Source organism: Netta rufina (assembly GCF_964035555.1).
Source record: "Netta rufina genome assembly, chromosome: 25".
Taxonomy (NCBI): domain Eukaryota; kingdom Metazoa; phylum Chordata; class Aves; order Anseriformes; family Anatidae; genus Netta; species Netta rufina.
In genome coordinates this window covers 6,115,716-6,132,753 of record NC_140149.1, presented here as the reverse complement: position 1 = coordinate 6,132,753, position 17,038 = coordinate 6,115,716, and the positions used below count along the sequence as shown (strand labels likewise).

Here is a 17,038-nt window from a genome sequence, read left to right as displayed (position 1 = left end):
GGACAAATCTGGGCAAGGCCATGCGTGCTGGAGAGGTGCAGTGCGTGGGCAGCAGCGTGTGCCCTTCTGCAGCAAACCGAGGTGCCGCCGACGCTGCCCTGGAGCTGCCTGCCCAGCTCACACGCAGCTTTCGAAACGCTCGGGCATTGTGCAAGCTTTGGCAGCCTGGCGTGGGGGACAACCTGGAGCCACGCCGCCAAGGAGGAGAAGCACCGGGCACAGCAGTGGCTGGGTGGGCTGGCGAAGGGACGGTGCCTTCGCGAAATGCCCGCCTCGGGCAGCGTGCCCCTGCCCTTGTGCCTCGTTGCCTTGGCTGGGCTGCAGCTGGTGGCACGGCCAAGGTTTCTGAGAGCTGTGAGGCCGTGGAGGAGCAGCCCTGGGGTTGATGCAGTGCTGCAAACCTCGGTGCGAGGTGCTGGGAGCAGCGTGTGGTCCCATCCCCACCGAGGAGCAGGATGCCGGGTGCTCAGGGAGTGGTGGTGCGGGGTGAGGAAGCAGCGGGGCACCTGGCTGGGAGCAAGGTGCGTGCTTTCGGAGGATGGGCTTCATCCTGCCATGTCTGGTGCTGCTGCTGGTTCCCCCGCTGCGTATCCCTGTAGCGAACATAAACTTCCCTTCCCCTTCGCGTTTGGTGGTTACCTCCCGACGAAGCACCGAGCGCTGGAGGATGTTTTATCAGAGATGGAGGAGAGAGTTCACCGCGGTGCCTCGCTCCTCCCTCCCCACGGCCGCGGGCATTGTTCACGGCGCTGGATGTAAGAGGGAGCAGAAAGGGAAGCGCTGAGCCTCTTTGGGGATTTTTCCCGCCCCCCCCCTGGCTGCCGTCCCGCGCTTGGTCCCCGAGTGATGTCAGCGGCCTGCCGGCAGGTCTGGATGTTCTGCCAGCATTCCTGCGTTTATGATCATCCGCAGATGTGCATCCAAGAACACACTGTACCCACAGCAGAAATTAATGCAGGCTTGACTGCCGGCCAACCCGCACACACAGGAGAGAGGAAGAAAGAAAACAAAAACTGTTTAATGCTGTTTATAAATTATACACTGGCTGATGAAAAATACATTCCCTCCCCCCTCTCCCCCCAATCCTTTCTGCCTCAAGAGTCTAAGCTGAGACCAGAAGAATATGGTTTGCTTTTTAGCTCCTGTTTTGGCTCACTTCCTAGACCCGGCTGCTGATTCAGAGCCAGCTTATTTTTCCCCCCTTACCTGATAAAATATATTTATTTTTCACCCGTCACTGCTTCTCCTCTCTCCCCACTTTTGGCTGCTCTTTGTTATTTAAGGTGTTCTGCTAAGCATTATGCGGAGAGCGATGCCAGGACCCATTACACCATAGTGCTCTCTGTAGCAAATAAATCTTACGCACATCTGTCTACATTAATACTGCTAAATATATGTGATCATCGCAGTGCAGCCCGTTTGCTTCCAGGTTTCTCGGCGTGCATGCTAGATGGGAAAGTTAGGAAAGTTCACTGTAGGTCATGGGGATGGAGCCCCCCCGGCCCCTCTCCGCGGGGAGGACGGGCTGAGACCTCTCCCCACAGGCTGGGGGCGAGCTGGCGAGCAGCCCCCTGCCCCGAGACTGCGCCTGCCCATCCCTCCCTGCGCCGCGCACGATCCATTTACATGGCTTTTGTGTTTTTTAATACTGCTAATGTTTATCATTTGCCCAACAGGCTTGACAGATTTTGTTTCCTGTAGAGCATCGCGGCTTTAAAGCCCCCTTGTTGCTAAGTAGCAGCCTCCCTGTACTGTAATGGGCTGATTTCGTATTCCGTTCAGCACTGTATCTTATTTTTGTATGCAAGACAAAGTGTTTTGATGGAGGACGATTGCAGAAGTGTCTGGAGGCTGTTTGGAGTTTTATGGGCTGTATAGTACACTGTGTGCTTTCTGAACAGAACACAGGCTGTTGAATTTTGGATTGGATTTGTCATTTTTTCCCCTCTGAGTGGAGGCTGTCAGATAGAACATTACTTTAAGGGTGGAGGAAAAGTGGAAATTATGTAATAACCTTTCTTTATTGTTGCTCAGCTGAAATTATTATTATTTTTTTAAACCTGAAAATATCCCTTTCTCCCCCTTCCTTCTCCCCTTGTCCCCGAGCAGCGTTTGGATTTGCGGAGCTGGCTGATGAAGTTTGGGTGATGACGTTGGTGGCAACTCTCCCCACCTCTCGTGCAGCCCTTCCTCCACAGCCCAGCTCCCCCTCTGCTTTTGGGAGGCATGCGAAGGGGATGCTGCCAGGGAACCTTCCCCTTGGGGCTGGCTGCTGGTGGCGTTGGGCAGTGCCAGGGGCAGCAGGGTGCGGGTGGCCATGGGCGTCCTTCACCCACCACGGGCAGCTGGCTCGGTCGGTGATGTGGCGCAGAAGCACTCGGGCAAAGTCCCTGGTGGAGGACAGCCTTCACCCCGTCCTGCCCAACGTGGACGTGGTGCAACTGCTGCCACCTCTCCTCCAGCCCCCGGAGCCAAAGGCTTGGGTGCCAAAATGAGAAACCCCAGAGTTCAGCTTTGGTTCATCCCTTCGCTGCCACGCTGGGGTTGCCACACCATCCCTTTCACCCCTGCGCTTTGGGAAGGAGAGCACTGCCCTGCAGCTCGGAGGCATCTGCAAAGGAAGAGCTGTGGTGGCTGAGCATCCTTCCAGAGCACCCCTGGGTGCTCTTGGGCACCTTTTGTTGCTCTTTGCTGGCTAGCTGGAAAAAAAAACATGGAAAATACTCAGGTTTTATCCTGGGGATAAACCTTCCTGGTGCGCTGCTGCCTACTATTTCCCCATTAGGTCAGCAGCGCGAAGTGGCGTGGTGCCGCCAGCAGCCTCCCCAGGGGGGAAGCCAGCCCCAATGTGGGGAGGGGGCAGGCAGCAGCATCACCCCATGGGCTGCCCCCACACCCCGGTAGCACAGAGCATCACCGGGAGACGCAGCACTGAGAGGAGCTTGTCCTCCGGTGCTGGGGCTGCCATCCGTGCATCCAGGCTCAGTTTAGAAGACTGTCTTTACCTTTTAAAACCTGCACCTTTTCCTTTTTTTTTTTTTTTTCTCATATTCAATTATTGCATTTTTATGGCACTTTAAAAAAAAAAAAAAAAAAAAGAAAAAAAGGAATGAAAAGAAAACCCTTTCGCATCTCTCTAAATCCAAGCTTGGTTTGCAGCTTGATCTTTTTTGGCCCTTCTTGGATGCCTTTTATTTTTTTAGTGGAAAGTACTAGAGATTTTCATAACTGTCTCTTCCACTTGAGTGAAATAGGGGAGAAGGGAAATAATAATAATAATAATAAAAAAGCAGCTTTATGTGGGCAAAAGAAGAAAACAAGAGAATGGGGTAGAGAACAGGCTAAATTTAAAATTGTAATTGGCTGACTTCCACAGGCTTGCGGGTGTTTTAATGACTCATAATAACTTCATTTAAAACCAGCTGAGCAGAAAATAGATTGGAGAGGAGCCTCAGGCCATTATGGATTTGTTTTTTTTTGACAAGCTCTGTTTTCGGCAGCCAGGAAGGCACTCACAGAGGGCTCGGCTGTTTTCTCTCTCTTAGAGTTGGTGGTCTGCCCAAGAGAGATTGTATAGAAACCAGGGCTTGGATTTTTTATTTATTTATTTTTTTACTGATTAAAAATAGATGCCTTGAGGTATTATTTTAGCATCACTGTGGTTTTTTTTCTTTGCACTTTTGATGTGGTAAATGGAACATAAATAAAATTGTTTTTGAAATTACTGAATTAATTAGGTAGTAAAGCGACGACAGTGCATAAATTTACTTGGCACTTTTTTTAATCCATATTTTTCCCTCTCTCCACCTTCTTGCCAATTACAGCATTTTAATAATATATAATCCCAAATTTTTATTAATCCCTTTTGCTTGGGGGAGGGGACCAGAATAAATTCTGTATCATACTGGCGGGGTTGTCACTTCAGACCACACGTTATAGATGTTACAGTTGGGAAGGGTCTAAGGGTTCGTGTCAGTGTGCCAGTCCTGTCTGACGACCCTCCTGGAGATGCAGTGCAGGCAAATATTTCTTTTCCCGTTTTCTACCTCAAAACAGTAGTGATGTGGTTGCTTGGGTTGAGCCGCTTTGTGCCCATCCTTTGGCCACACCATGCTTTTTGGGTGAGTGCGTTGTGCTGCTGGGCAGAACTGTGGGGCTGTGGGCAATGCTGCGTCTTGTCATGCCCACCCAGTCCCCATGGGGCAGCAGGCGCTGTCCTGCAAGGGCTCCATGCCCGTCACCTCTCCCCGGAGAGGCTGGGGCATCCGCAGGGCACAGCTCCAGCTCATTCCCCTTGGGAGGGTATTCATGCCTCCTCCTCTTTTTCCCCTTCCTTCTGTTTTTGGGAAGTGTGTGGGTTGCCATTTGTATTTTTGAAGTCGTTCTCCCCATTGCCTCAGCCTCCTTTCGTCTTTCTCTTGGCCACCAGCCCCATAAAAGTTTATCACAGTCAGGGACGGTTAAATGGGCACAGGAAAACAGTGGTTTAGTAAATTGTAAAATTAGTTTGGAAGGTTAATGAGGCATGGCTTGTCTGCCGTCGGAGAAGAGGCAGGTTTGTGTAGGTAGCTGAGTACCTAGCAAGGGCTCGCTGGGGGTGCTCGGAGGTGGAGGGATTGTGCCCGAAAACGGGGTGGGAACGGGGCACCCCCAGCCCCTCACACAACCCTCTCCGCAGCATGAGGCAGCCAGTGGGAGGACGGGGTGAGGGCCGGCTGCGGCGGGGACACCGGTCTGTCCCTCTCTGTTTGTTTTTCCCTGACTCTGGAAACGTCACCGCTGCACTTGTTGTAACGCAACACCTCAATTACGGTACAGGAGGGGGAAATCAAAGCTTCGGAGCGGCCCAGCAGCTTCAGACCTGCTGCCCGGGCCACAATTACGGTCTTGGGAACACCAAAGGCAAGCGGACGAGTGTCATTTTTAACCAGTTAGAACATTTTACTACTTCCTAACATCACAGGCGTTAAAACTGGAGAGCCTACTTCTTGTCCTCAATAAAGTAATTAAACTGAATGGGCGTTGGGAAGTATTATGAGGGTTGATAGTGACTAAAAATAGAACAGCTCTGTTTTCAGGTCCACCGAGCCTTTTCCTGACAGCTTAGAGCCATCCTGGGGCATTGCCTCACCGGGACGAGCCTTTGAGGCACAGGAGATGCAGCCCAGCACCAAGGCTTGCAGTTTGCTGTATTCCACAGGAAAAGTTGAGCCAGACAGCTGGCAGTTGATCAATTGTCTCCACATTTCGCAGGGTAAATGCCCAGGGGAGTCTGAAAGAAGCTATTCTTTCTTTTAAATGGATTAAAAATAGCGAGGGCTGGGGTCGGCGGCTTCTGTGTGCCCTTGGCACAGCAGGTAGGGTGCCCACGGGCTCAGCACGGCCAGGGCATGCTGCCTGGTTCTGGTGCTAGGGTAGACGTGCAGCCTGGGGCTTTTGGGGGAAAAAGCTGCAGAAAAAGGGGTCGAAGAGCAGTGCTGCATACATGGCATCTGTGGCTGGCCGGTGGGTGATGGATGTGGGGCAAAGCCCAGAGCTGGGGGAACAGCCCCAAGCTGGGCTTGCGAGCCCTGGGCGCCGCATCCACCCTGGTGGGGAGAGGGGGCTGGCAAGGAGCTCTCGAGGTTGCCGTTTCAGGGATCTAATTTCCGAGAAGCTGAGCACATCATTCATGCTGTGTCATTAAAGTAAGCATCATTCATCCCCATGTCACGGCACGAGCAGGCTTAGCCCCACGGGGAGGAAAAACCTGTCCAGCCAGGACAAGAAGGGCCGAAAAAGCTCCAAAAGCGCCTGTTGGCTGCTTCCCTGCTCCGTGCCGAGCCGTGCGGTGGTGAGTGAGCTGCTCCTCGCGTGTTTACGCCAGCCTTTTGCTGCAAAGACCTTTATTAGGCAGGAGCTATAAATTTGCTCGTACAGATATAAATGTACGGCGGAGACTTGTGTGCCAATTACAAGGCATGCTCCGAAACACAGCTGATACTTGGCAGCACGTTAAGTCCCATCCCGTTGGGAAGATCATCTGAAGATATCCATGTACTGTAGGCAATACAAGCCACTTGCTAAAAATACTCTCCCCAAACTTCTGTTTACATTTTAATAGACTAATAGTTTCTATGGGTGTTATTAAAAAGAGGGGGGGAGGAGAGGGAGAAAAAAAGCCAACAACAACAACAAAAAAAAAGCCCTGACACAGCCTCTTGATGTACTGCTTTCAAATATGTCATGCTCCCTCTAACAAACATCTAACTGTTTTTTCTAAGCCCTGTTATAATAAGCTCAGATGTTGGATGACATTTTTCCTGGTGACTCACATAGTAAAATTAACCTTGAACTATTTACATATTCAATCGCCGTACTCTCTCCTCCTCCTCTCCTCTGAGCGTGTGTACATTACAGGAATTCTGGCTCAGGATCAGTTTTTGTTTTGTTGATTAAAAAAAATTCCCTGCCTGGAGTACACATCTACTTGAGTGAAAGAACACACAGTCCTGGCCTTTGGAAATTGGCAGGCAGCGTGCTGTTCCCTGACTGATAAGAGGTACTGTAAATAAAACTGTACAGCATAGCCTGTTGTAAAATGCCCCATGTCTGTACTTATTGTTCTGACAGCTTATGCTTTTTTTGGGTATGCTGTTTTGGTACACTCTGTACTTCCTTATGTAACCAAGCATGCATATCTCATCAGAACATTCACCCTGTTTATTTTAAAATCTCAAGGAATTTTTCTGTCCCCCTGCCCTCCCCACCCCCCGGTCAGCTGCTGGCAAGCGCCTCGTGGTTCATTGCTTCGCATCTCTCAGGGCTGTTTCTGCTCTCCGGGCACCTCCCCAGCTCGCCCCCACCTGCACGAGCACCCAGCCCAGGACCCCCCTGCCCAGCTTTGCCTCTGCATGGGGCCGGTGTCCCCGCACTAACAGCATCACGTTGGAGACAGGGACCGCTCTGGGCTGTCCCCACGGTGGCTCTGCTGCAGCAGGAGCAGTGCCCACGACGTCCTGGCCCTGCATGGGGAGGGTAGGGCAAAGCCAAAACCCCGCTCGGCACAGCCCCGGCCCCGGTGCCCTGCGGGGTGCGTCGCAGCAGGATCGGTGCCGGTGCACCTGCGGCTGGTTCAGCTGCTCGACATGGGGAAAACTTGTTGCTGCATCAGGTTGATGTAACCTTATGGATTATGCTTCACAGCAGTGGGTCTCGGAGAGCTTAAAGTGGCGATGGAGAGTCATTGCCTTGGCAACTGCCTGCTGTACATCATCTGCGCCGGGAAGCTGCTGGGGAGGGGCAGGCGGCCACGGCCCTATTGATCAGGGTCCCGTGGGTGTCCGGGCAGGCTGCCCCGCATGCAGAGCCCGTGGTCCCATACGACTGCGCCTCTCCTGCTGCTGGGGCAGGCTCTGCCCAGCTTCCCCTTCTTGCTGCGTGTATGTAGCCCTGCGGGGTGCTTGGCTGCCCCATCGGCCAGGCTGCAGGCATCTGGGCTGGTGGGGGCTGAGGTCACCGGCTCAGCAATGAGGTTTTGAAACTTTCTGTGTGCTTCTGAGTCCCCATCGTTTACCAGTGGGGATTTCAGGGCTGGACACTCGGGCAGCAACCAGGCTGCTGCATCCCAGAGGTGCTGCATCCTCATCCCCATGCACGGTTTGGCTGGGGAGGACATGGGAGCGCTGGTCCCATGTTTCCTTCCAGCCCTGCGCCCTCCCAGGCATGTGGCCCTGGGTGTCGTGCACAGCCCACACTTCTGAGGAAAACTGAAATTAAAAAACAAAAGCGTTGCAGGGTCCCGCTGGCCTCATGGGTCACTGATCCAGGAACAAAACATCCTGAGCTGGCTCTGGCATGACGGCCGGTGATGGCTCCCAAGCAGCAGTGACCTCTCCAATTACGCGGGTAATAGAGCCCTGCTCGTTATTAAAACCATCCTTTGGCAAAAGGAGGGGGCAGCTGGCATTGGGGTTCCCTGCAGTGGGGTGTGGGTGCCCGGTCACCACACATCCCCCAGCACGTGGGAGCGGGGCCGCGGTCGCCCCGTGCTGTCACGGAAATGCACCTTCTTATTTATTTTTTTGCGAACAGCCATGTGGTTTATGCACACTTGAGTTGTTTTGAATGCAAACTTGACATCATAGCGAAGGCAGCAGAGAACAACATATGCACAGTAAACAGGCAGACTGTCTTATTGATTAACAGATGAGACCTCTATTATCGATCAAAGCTTGGCGAGAAAATTTATCACTTTTAATTTCACTGCTGCCAAATATTTCTGCCTGTGAGCCAGCCGTTACTAAGACAATTTAAAGGCGAAGGAATTCTCTTGTTAATGGATCTCGTGATACCTCCGTCTCTCTCCGTGTCTCCTTTTGTTTCACCACTGCACATCCACATGCAGGGAGGAGTCAGGGGCTCGGTTCTGGGCCGCGATGTGGGGGGACCCGGGGCGCAGCTCTCCGCTTCTTCCCCTTCCTGCCACCTCGAAGGCTGCTCCTCGTGCTCTGGTCCACGCGTAGGTTCTCGCAACAGCTGAATCGAGCTTCAAAATCTAACAAATGCACTCACAGCTTTGTCCTGGCAGCGTAAGCGCCGGAGATAGTACGCATTGTTAATCTAGTTTTATCTGGAAGTTACTTATCTGCTGTTAGACATCCTGTTTTTTTTCCTTGTTCTAACTAGCGCCTCTGACCCGCCACACGCGGCACATGTTGATAGTGATTTTCTAAGAATTCCCCTGAATACCACATCTCTCTCTCAGTCAAAGAAGTATCTGTGCTTCTCACTAAATTGTGTTGTTTCTGCCACGTTTCTTATCAGATGGTTCTGCCTTCTCTTTCCTCTCATCCTCTGATACTGGTAACAACTGCTACAATAGGAAGGGGCAGGAAACCGATTCAAATTAGATCAGTTACAACTCTAATGAAACTCATTGATGTTTAATGATTTTTTGAAAACAAATATTTAATTTCTTCTTGGCGAGCAACTGCTGAAAATGAAAGCGCAGCGCAACGTCAATAGTATATTTGTGTGTTATGTTGTTATTTGGAAATAGCAAAACAATGGGACTGAGAAGGGCAGCTACTTTTTGCTGCCATGTGTGGGCTATAAAATATTAAGTCCCTCTATTGAACAGATTCTGTGTTTTATGAAGTGAATGGCTTTAAAAATACATGTGTTCCTAGAGGAGTGCTCTTCATACCACTTTCATGCTGCTCGCTTGTATTGGTTCTGTGAGAATTGTATTTTCTCTACAGGACTGGGTAAATCCTCTTATTGGATGCTGGTGAGAAGGAGTTTTGATTTTGGATATTTGCTGCCGACCTCTTCCAGCCAGCATGGCTTGCGCCAGCCCTGTCCCCGTGAATGGCTTCAGTGCTGGGGGTGCTTGGCTGTGCCTGCCCAGAGCCCCGTGGTGGGGAGCTGCCCTGGCGGGGAGGATGCTGGCAGAGTCAGCAGGGCCCTGCAATACCTTTTTCCACGGTGATTTTCCTAGCCTCAGTTTCTGCTGGTTGATCTGCAACCCTGGCTGTGCGTGCCATCTGAGTAATGCTCGTTTTCTCCTTTGTCTTTCTAGCGGGTGCCAAAGCGTTTGTCTGTGATCAGTGCGGTGCACAGTTCTCAAAAGAAGATGCCCTGGAGACACACAGGCAGACACATACTGGTATGTTGACTTTTCTTTTTTTTTTGCTTAACTCCTTCTCCAAACAAACAGTGCAGGAGGAAGCAGTGTGCGTGCTGCCTCCCACCTAGGGCAGCGAGGCTTTCCTGGAGTCCTTTTCCAGGCCCCGTTACTTCTCCCCCAGGCAGCTCTTATGTCTGAGGGAGGAACTGATCCCGTGTCCCACCACCCTGCCCCTGGGAAAGCAGCAAAGCAAGAGCACGGCAGTGTTCCTTGCTTGATCTGCCACTTACGTGTCCTTTCCTCTCAATTCCATGCAGAATGACTCCAGCAAAGCATCTCCTGTCTGTGTCCAAACTCACAGCTCTGACTGCAGACTCAAAACATAAAACAAAATTACATGAAAGGAGCTTTTTTTTATTGGATCCGATGGCAGAGAAGGGAGCAAGCTGAGGTTGACCCTCTCCATTTGGTCTTGTCCTATTCTGTTCCTAAACAGTGATCCTTGCTAAAAGAGAGCACTCAACCTTTTGTTTCAGGGCTGCTCAAAGTTAGGCTGAATTTCCATGGTCACATAGTGATAAAGGTGCATTGGAGGCAGGTGGGATGAGGCAGTTTTTGGTGTCACTGTGCTCTGAGGAGGGCATCGCTCTGCTGCCTGCCCACGTCAGGTGTCTTTCGTGCTGGTCTCACTGCTCTGTGTTTCAAACTGCTTGGGAAACAAAACTTTGACTAAGTGCCTTGTTACCAAACACAGTTCTGACATAAATATTTTGGCTTCCTTTGTAAGTTTTTGCCAAACTGAGAAATTAACCCTTTGCAGTTCTTGCTTCTGACCTGCCCAGGTCCATTTATATCTTTAAATTATTTTTATTGAGGTAATATTTTTTTGGCTGACCTTCTTTGAAGTATATCTGTATTTGTGTTAAAATTTGTGTGTGGTGTTTGAAAGGGAAACCTCCCCTGATGGTTTTCTGGGTGATACTGATGAAAGGAGTGGCACAACCTGCTCCCGTGATTAAACTCTGAGTGTCTTTGTACTGCTGAATGGCCACCCTTGTTTTCTGAAGCCCTGTGCACCAAAAGACTGGGCAGGATTCAGAGTCACCCATCAAGGCTTCTCCTCTTTGGAAAGGGTGGTGCAGGATGGTGGGGACACGTCTCCAGCAGGACTTTGGTGTGCTCAGGCAGCTCAGAGGTGCTGCCACCACCGCAGGGATGCTTGTGGGAGGCACTCACAGCACGCAGCTCTCCCAGCTTTATTTCCATCAACAAAAAGCAAAGTGGGAGAAGTGTGGGGTGCTGGGAGCATGGCTGGGGACAGCACTGCCCTTGAGCCAGACCCAAGAGCCGAGGGTTTGAAATAATTGCTGCTGGCAAGCTCCCATGCTGCAGGAATTGCTAAATCCCTCTGCACCCGTCTTCTGGGTACCGGCCTGCTCGCTCTGCGTGTTCAAGCCAGTGACTCCAAGACCTCTGTAATTTCCTCACCACCTTCCAGGCGATTGGTTTGTTGCTCTCTTGATGAAAGACCTGATGTTGTAAACACAGCTCTAAAACTCAGGTGTAATACTCAGCAAACTTTTACTGAATTTGACCAGCGTGATGGCGCTTGGCCACCATTTCAGATTTTAAGAGAAGCTTTCCAAGGGATAAATAATGTTGTCGAGAGTGTTTTGATTCTCAGGAGCCTAAGAGTGATGCGTTATAAATTGTTTGAGAATCCCAGCCTACACTGACAGGGCTGTTCCTGTTTTCAAAGCATTTATACAAATAATTGCACTGTATCTGGTGCTCTGTGGAGGTTCCTTCTTGCTGCCTTGAGGTCCATGCATCAAGTATCTGCTGGGTGCTGGGCGGTTCAGCACGAGCAGGCACGCAGCTGCTCCTTGCCAGGAGGAGATGCTGAGAGGGGGGCATGAGAGCAGGTCCCGCGGGACAGGGGATGCCTGCCTGCAGCCACGCTGCACAGGCTCCCCCGTCCCTTTCCCAGCACGGAGCTCAGACGTGCACAAACCTCTCCCCCTGATGCTCACATGTAGCCGGGTGCTTGCCGTGGCCAAGCCATCGTCAGCTGCACTCTGGCAGGGGCTCGTGCCATTAACTGCGCCGCTTCCCTGGTGGGGTGCTTGGAGGTCTGGCTGCCAGGCGCCTCCAGCTTTCCTCTCGTTGTTGTTGCAAGCTCTCCTATGTTGACCGTGGGCTTTGGTCACATTGTTAGTAAATTGCCTGTTTTTCACATGCAGTACTGCTGGCTCCAACCAATCTGTCTGTGCAGGAGCAGAACCCCATCTGCTACCCCACCGTCAGGAGTTGAGCCGGCAGCGCTTGTCACTAGCACACGGTGTTCAGACAAATAAAGAACCATCAGTGCACCGTGAGTCACTCCTGCAAACCACCGTGTAATATGCCAGGCTAATAAACAGAGGAGTTAGCATTACAGCATTGTCTTAGCTCCTGTGATTTGTAAGAGTGAGGTAGCCCAAGCTCTTCTTCCAGGGAGACGTAGACACAGGGCACTGATTCACTAAAGCCTATTGCACTTTTTGCTTAGCATTAAAATATGCATGTAGGAAACCATAGTGCAGAAAATGCGAGGTAATTTGACTGCTCCCTCTGCAAGGAAAATGCCAGTCCTTTCCAAAGAGCTATCAACAGTTGGCTTTTGCCGTGTTTCTTTTATTGAGCTTTCCAGCTCTTTGGTTTAGATGTGATCAGCCCTTGGTAAGCACAAGGAACTCTTTATGCCTGATACCTGGTGACAAATACATATTGTAAATGCTGCCTTTCCCAGACTGGTTTTGTTATGGGACGCTGAGGGACTCGCATCAGGCAGTCCCAGGTGGAGTCTTTGAGTAGCTCCTAAAAACAAAACCAGAGTGAAGAGCCCCCTCTTCTCCGTGCTATATTAGGAACAGTTTAAATTAGTACAAGCTAGTCTTCCAATGCTGAAAAAAAACTGATAAATGCCATTAATGGCTGCATTTATACTCAGAGGTTGAAATTCGATGCGTGGACACTATGTTGGCATGCAAAACATGAACGGTTTTGTGCCAGAGGTTTTAATGACCGATCAGTAATATAAATTGCTGCGTCACTGAGCAGGAATAGGCTCAGCACGTCATTTGATCTGGAAACTTTGCTGGCCAAGCAGCAGGTAATAAATTTTAAAGTGATTGCCCTCCATATTCAAAGTCATGCTACTTGAGGCTGGACCGTACAAATCATAATCTTTTTAGCAACTGTATGCGCTGCAGGTTAGCGAGGAGAGCGACTCTCACAAGGGAGCAGCCAGCAGAGCGAGGGATCGAGTTTGGTTCATGCCTCCTGTGCTGTGCCTGCGAGTCCATGTCTGGACCAGGGGTCTGCTGGGGCAGTGGCCAGCCCAAAGGAGGTGGCCCTGAGCATTTCAGCCGTTCAGCACTGCCGAGCATCGCGTGTTCCTGGGGAGACATCTCCATGTGGCCGGTGGGGCTCCACAGCCCTGCCCCAAGCACTGTGGGGTGGGATGGGTGACAAAACATCCAAAACCACCCTGCTGAAAACCAGGTGGAGCGGTGCGGTGAGCGGCCTTCACTGGTGACCTTGAAAATTCCTCGCGGGTTAGAGTCGGTCTGATGGGAAACCTTGGGGCTGGACCACCGCGGGCTGCCAGGCAGCCTGCGTGCGTGCCAAGGCTCAAAGGGTGACATGAGAACTTAGCACGGTGGAACACGGCGACCCAGGTTTAAGCAGGTTTATCATCACCTCCTCGAGCTGTAAACACACGCGGCTCAGTTACACGTCAGAAATGGGCTTTATGGCCAGAGGAGCCCACACTCGCTGAAATTAATAGCTTCCTGTTGTTGGGCGGCTCTCAAGTAGCGCTGCCTGTGGCATAAGAAACATTCCTCCAATACAGTTGCTATAATTAACTCGTTTTCCAAATAACGACATCTCCCAGAAAAGGTTTTCGAGCGTCCTCCTTTCGTCCTTAGCAGCAGGTTGCTTGGCAAACTTTGTGAAAGACCTTCACACTTTCCCAGAAAAAAAAAAATTGCCCTTTTTGGTGGATGCTGGGATGGATGGCTTCAAGGATGGTTTAGAAGTTTTGTAGAGAGAAGCTCAAAAAATAATCATTGCAGAGGGCTCATTTGGTACTGGCCTACCAAATGGACTTGTTTTGTTCAGAAACGCAGCGTTTAGCAGAGGGTGCAGCACCTGTCTGCAAAAAGCCAACCTACAGTCACTGTTTTTCTGAAAAAAAAACCCTTAAGCTTGAGAGGTTTTCTGAAATGTATGGATAAGGTGGAGGACTCTGTGTTTCTTTCCCACATACAGAGCCATTTCCCAGGCGAACAGTTAGTGTGTAAGAACCTTCCTTTATCTCACATTTTTTCATTGTCTTCACTGCGCCTCTGAAAGACAATGCAAAATATTAAGCCAACTTGGCATAAATTTCCATGTACTGACCGCTGTCAAAGAGCAGCTGTCTTACGGTGGAAAAATTAAGCCCTTCTTTCAGTTGCAAGGTAAAATCTATTAAAGGAAAAAGTCATTTCTGCCTGTAAACACAGGGGTGGCTGTGCCTATAGCCCAGGCAGCTCCAGACTGAGAGGTTCTTTCTGGGTGTTCACTTTGCTTGGCCTCTGTCCTACAGCAATAGGAAAAGCAGCAACTGTTCTGGCTCATCTTCATAGCAGTGTAAGCTCAGTGCCATGCCGGAGGGAGAGTGTGGAAAATTACTTACTGTTCTCCTCAGATTTAGAGGAAAAATGAAATGTATTCAGGAGAAAACCAAGTTCCCCCAGGCAAAGCTTTCACCGGCGGGGCTCTGGTAGCCCGTTGCTGGTGTTTGTGCTAATGGGGCTGGGGCTTGGCTGGTCCTGGTGCTTGTGAGCCATGGACTTTTAAAAATATCAGAGGTGATTTGTATAGAATTTCCCCTGGTGTGCCAAGGCATTTAACACATGAAAGCCACGGATGGGGCAAAGTCACACGCGCTCGGGAGCCGGTGTCATGCGCTGCTGCTGGTACCGTCAGGGCGCCCGCGTGGATCTGCACTCACCCTAATTTCAAGGCTGGGTGCTGGGTGCCTGGCACCACCTTTATGTGTGTGGGGGGTGCTCACTTTGTGGAGCAGCCACAGGAGCCCCCGCAGCACCCCCAGGTGCCACCCCCGTGGTGTCACCTCTGCATTACTCAGCAGCGTCTGCGTCCCACACACCACAAGACCAAATGGCAGCAGGAGATGTTCTTCTGCCCCCGCTAGCAGGACCCCACCGTGGTTTCTCCTCCTCCTTTCTCAGGAGCTGTGACTCCTGGGTGCTGGGGGCCGCTGGTGCCCTTCTCCCACCCGCAGCTCCATGCCAATACTGGCACCGGGGTGCAAACAGCAGAAAGGAGTTAATAAAACCAATGTGTAACTGAAAATTGAAAAGCTATAAATCTCCCTTTTTTTTTTCCTGGGATGTTGGTAGCATTTTGATTTAATAGTTGGACAAACACAAGGGTCTATTTTATTCAGAGTTTACAGGCCTCAGGGCTGTTATTCCTCCAAATTTAATAGCATTGAAATTGCAGGGTTTGCGATAATTTGCCTATCACTTTCTGCTCTCCCATTGATGTTTATTGTCAGCGGGATGGAATCTCAATCCGATTCACTTAGATAACATGTCTGTTAAACATTTAGATAATTGTGCCATCATTAACTTGTCACATTATTTTAGAGATTCAAAACAGTAGTGTGGTAAGTGGAGGTACAAAGGGAAAAAAAAATCCTGCACATGAGAGCAGGAGTCTGGGGAGAGGAAAAGCTGGCAGGGGCTGGGGCTGCCCGGGGCTGGCTGCAGGATGCGCCCACCAGCACCGATGCTCATGGCCCTGTGGAGAATGTCCCTCTGTAGCCACGTGGAAGGTCAGCCTTTCCTCTCTGGGTTTGCAGGGCTTTATCCTTTTTTTTTTTTTTCTTCTGCCCCTCCCTTTGCAGAAAATAATAATAATAATAATAATAATAATAATAATAATAATAATAATAATCAGCTCCTGCTTTCCCTGAGGTGCACAGTGAGGTTTTTTAGCCCAGGACAGACAGAGCACTTGGCATTTTTCTGTGAGAGCCCCCCCAAGGTTGGGCTCTGGGCTTCCATCGGGGCTGGGAAGCACAGTGGGAGGAGGCAGGGCTGAGGCAAAGCAGTGCTGTCACGCTGCCCCACACCCTCTCTGTGTTTCGCAAATTTAAACTCAGTCCACTTAATTACGTATTTGTCTAATCTCCTTTCTTTTGCTTCACTTTCTCTGCCTCAAAATGGTACTGGCTTAAAAGAAAAATCAGTGATGCTGTTGGCACGCATCACCCTAGTTTTTCAATATTGGAGACCGAGATTTCAGAGTGAGCAGAGTGAGTGTGGTGGGTACCAAACGTTGTGAGGAAGGAGGAAATCAGCCCCTTTTCCCTTTTCCAGTGCCCCCTCAGCTTTATCCATGCCTGGCACCAGGAGCCACCGCAGAAACCCCGGGGCCCTCGCTGGCTTCTCATGGAGCCCTCACAGCACCCCAGGCTTTGTGGGGTTCCTCCCAGAGCCGGGAGGAGGCAGAGACCCAGTGACCCCACCAGGGGATGGGGATGAGGGGGTTGGGTGCAGCTCCCACCCCCAGCAGCCGCTCCGCACGTTTCCCCAGCCACACCAACACAGCAGCTCCCAGCGTGCCTGCGACTTTCTATTGCTGTTTCACTGTACTCCAGAGGGCTTTAAGAGAGCATCTTGATTGGGCTTATGGGGAAAATACCATCAGATCGCATTTTTCTCCATAGATAGAGATAATGTACTGTAGTATTAAGTATGTTTAAATGTAATTATCCCTCCTGTACTCAGTTGCATGAAACCAAGTGGAAGAGGAGAGGGTGCAGGCGGGTGAACCAGCCCAGCAGCCGTCAGAGCCCAGCTGAGCTGTGTCCAGGCTCTCCTGGTCTGCCTTGGGATGCTGCAGGGAACAGCAGGAACACTTCTGGGGACAGGCTGTGTGGCCAGGATGGTGCAGAGCAGGTCCTCGCCACCAGCCCCTGCGTCGTTTCCATCCCCTCTGTGCCTGGACGGAGCCATTCAAATCAGGGCTTTCCCATTCCTTTATTTTGTTGTAGAGCTGTGTTGACTATTTAGCAAACAAACAAAACAGTTAAACTTAAAATTGTACTGCAGGCTTCGGTGTGTGTTGCCTGACTGAGCGAAACCTTGGCATGTCTGCCCTGTAATAGCTCCAATTTCAGATGCAAATACAGGCGAGGGAACAATAAACATTTTGGTTTTTCATTACGAAGAGAAAACTTCCCTGAGCACAGGAGTCTCTGCAGAGCAGTAGGCTGCCTCCTGCCCCCACTGGGATGCCCCCACTGTGCGGGCAGGGGCTCGAGCCCTGTGCCAGGGTCCTGGGGTGCCGGGACAAGGACAAGGC

At 50.9% G+C, this 17,038-nt stretch overlaps 1 protein-coding gene across 2 annotated transcripts in view; it reads left to right on the top strand.

The window, feature by feature from the left end:
• Positions 1–17,038, top strand: part of ZBTB16 (zinc finger and BTB domain containing 16) — an 88,079-nt gene that overhangs the window by 46,466 nt on the left and 24,575 nt on the right. For both annotated transcript variants that reach the window (XM_084301587.1, XM_084301588.1), the window contains exon 4: positions 9,563–9,649. In XM_084301587.1, the coding sequence (XP_084157713.1) occupies positions 9,563–9,649 (87 nt within the window). The remainder of the gene's footprint in view (positions 1–9,562; positions 9,650–17,038) is intronic.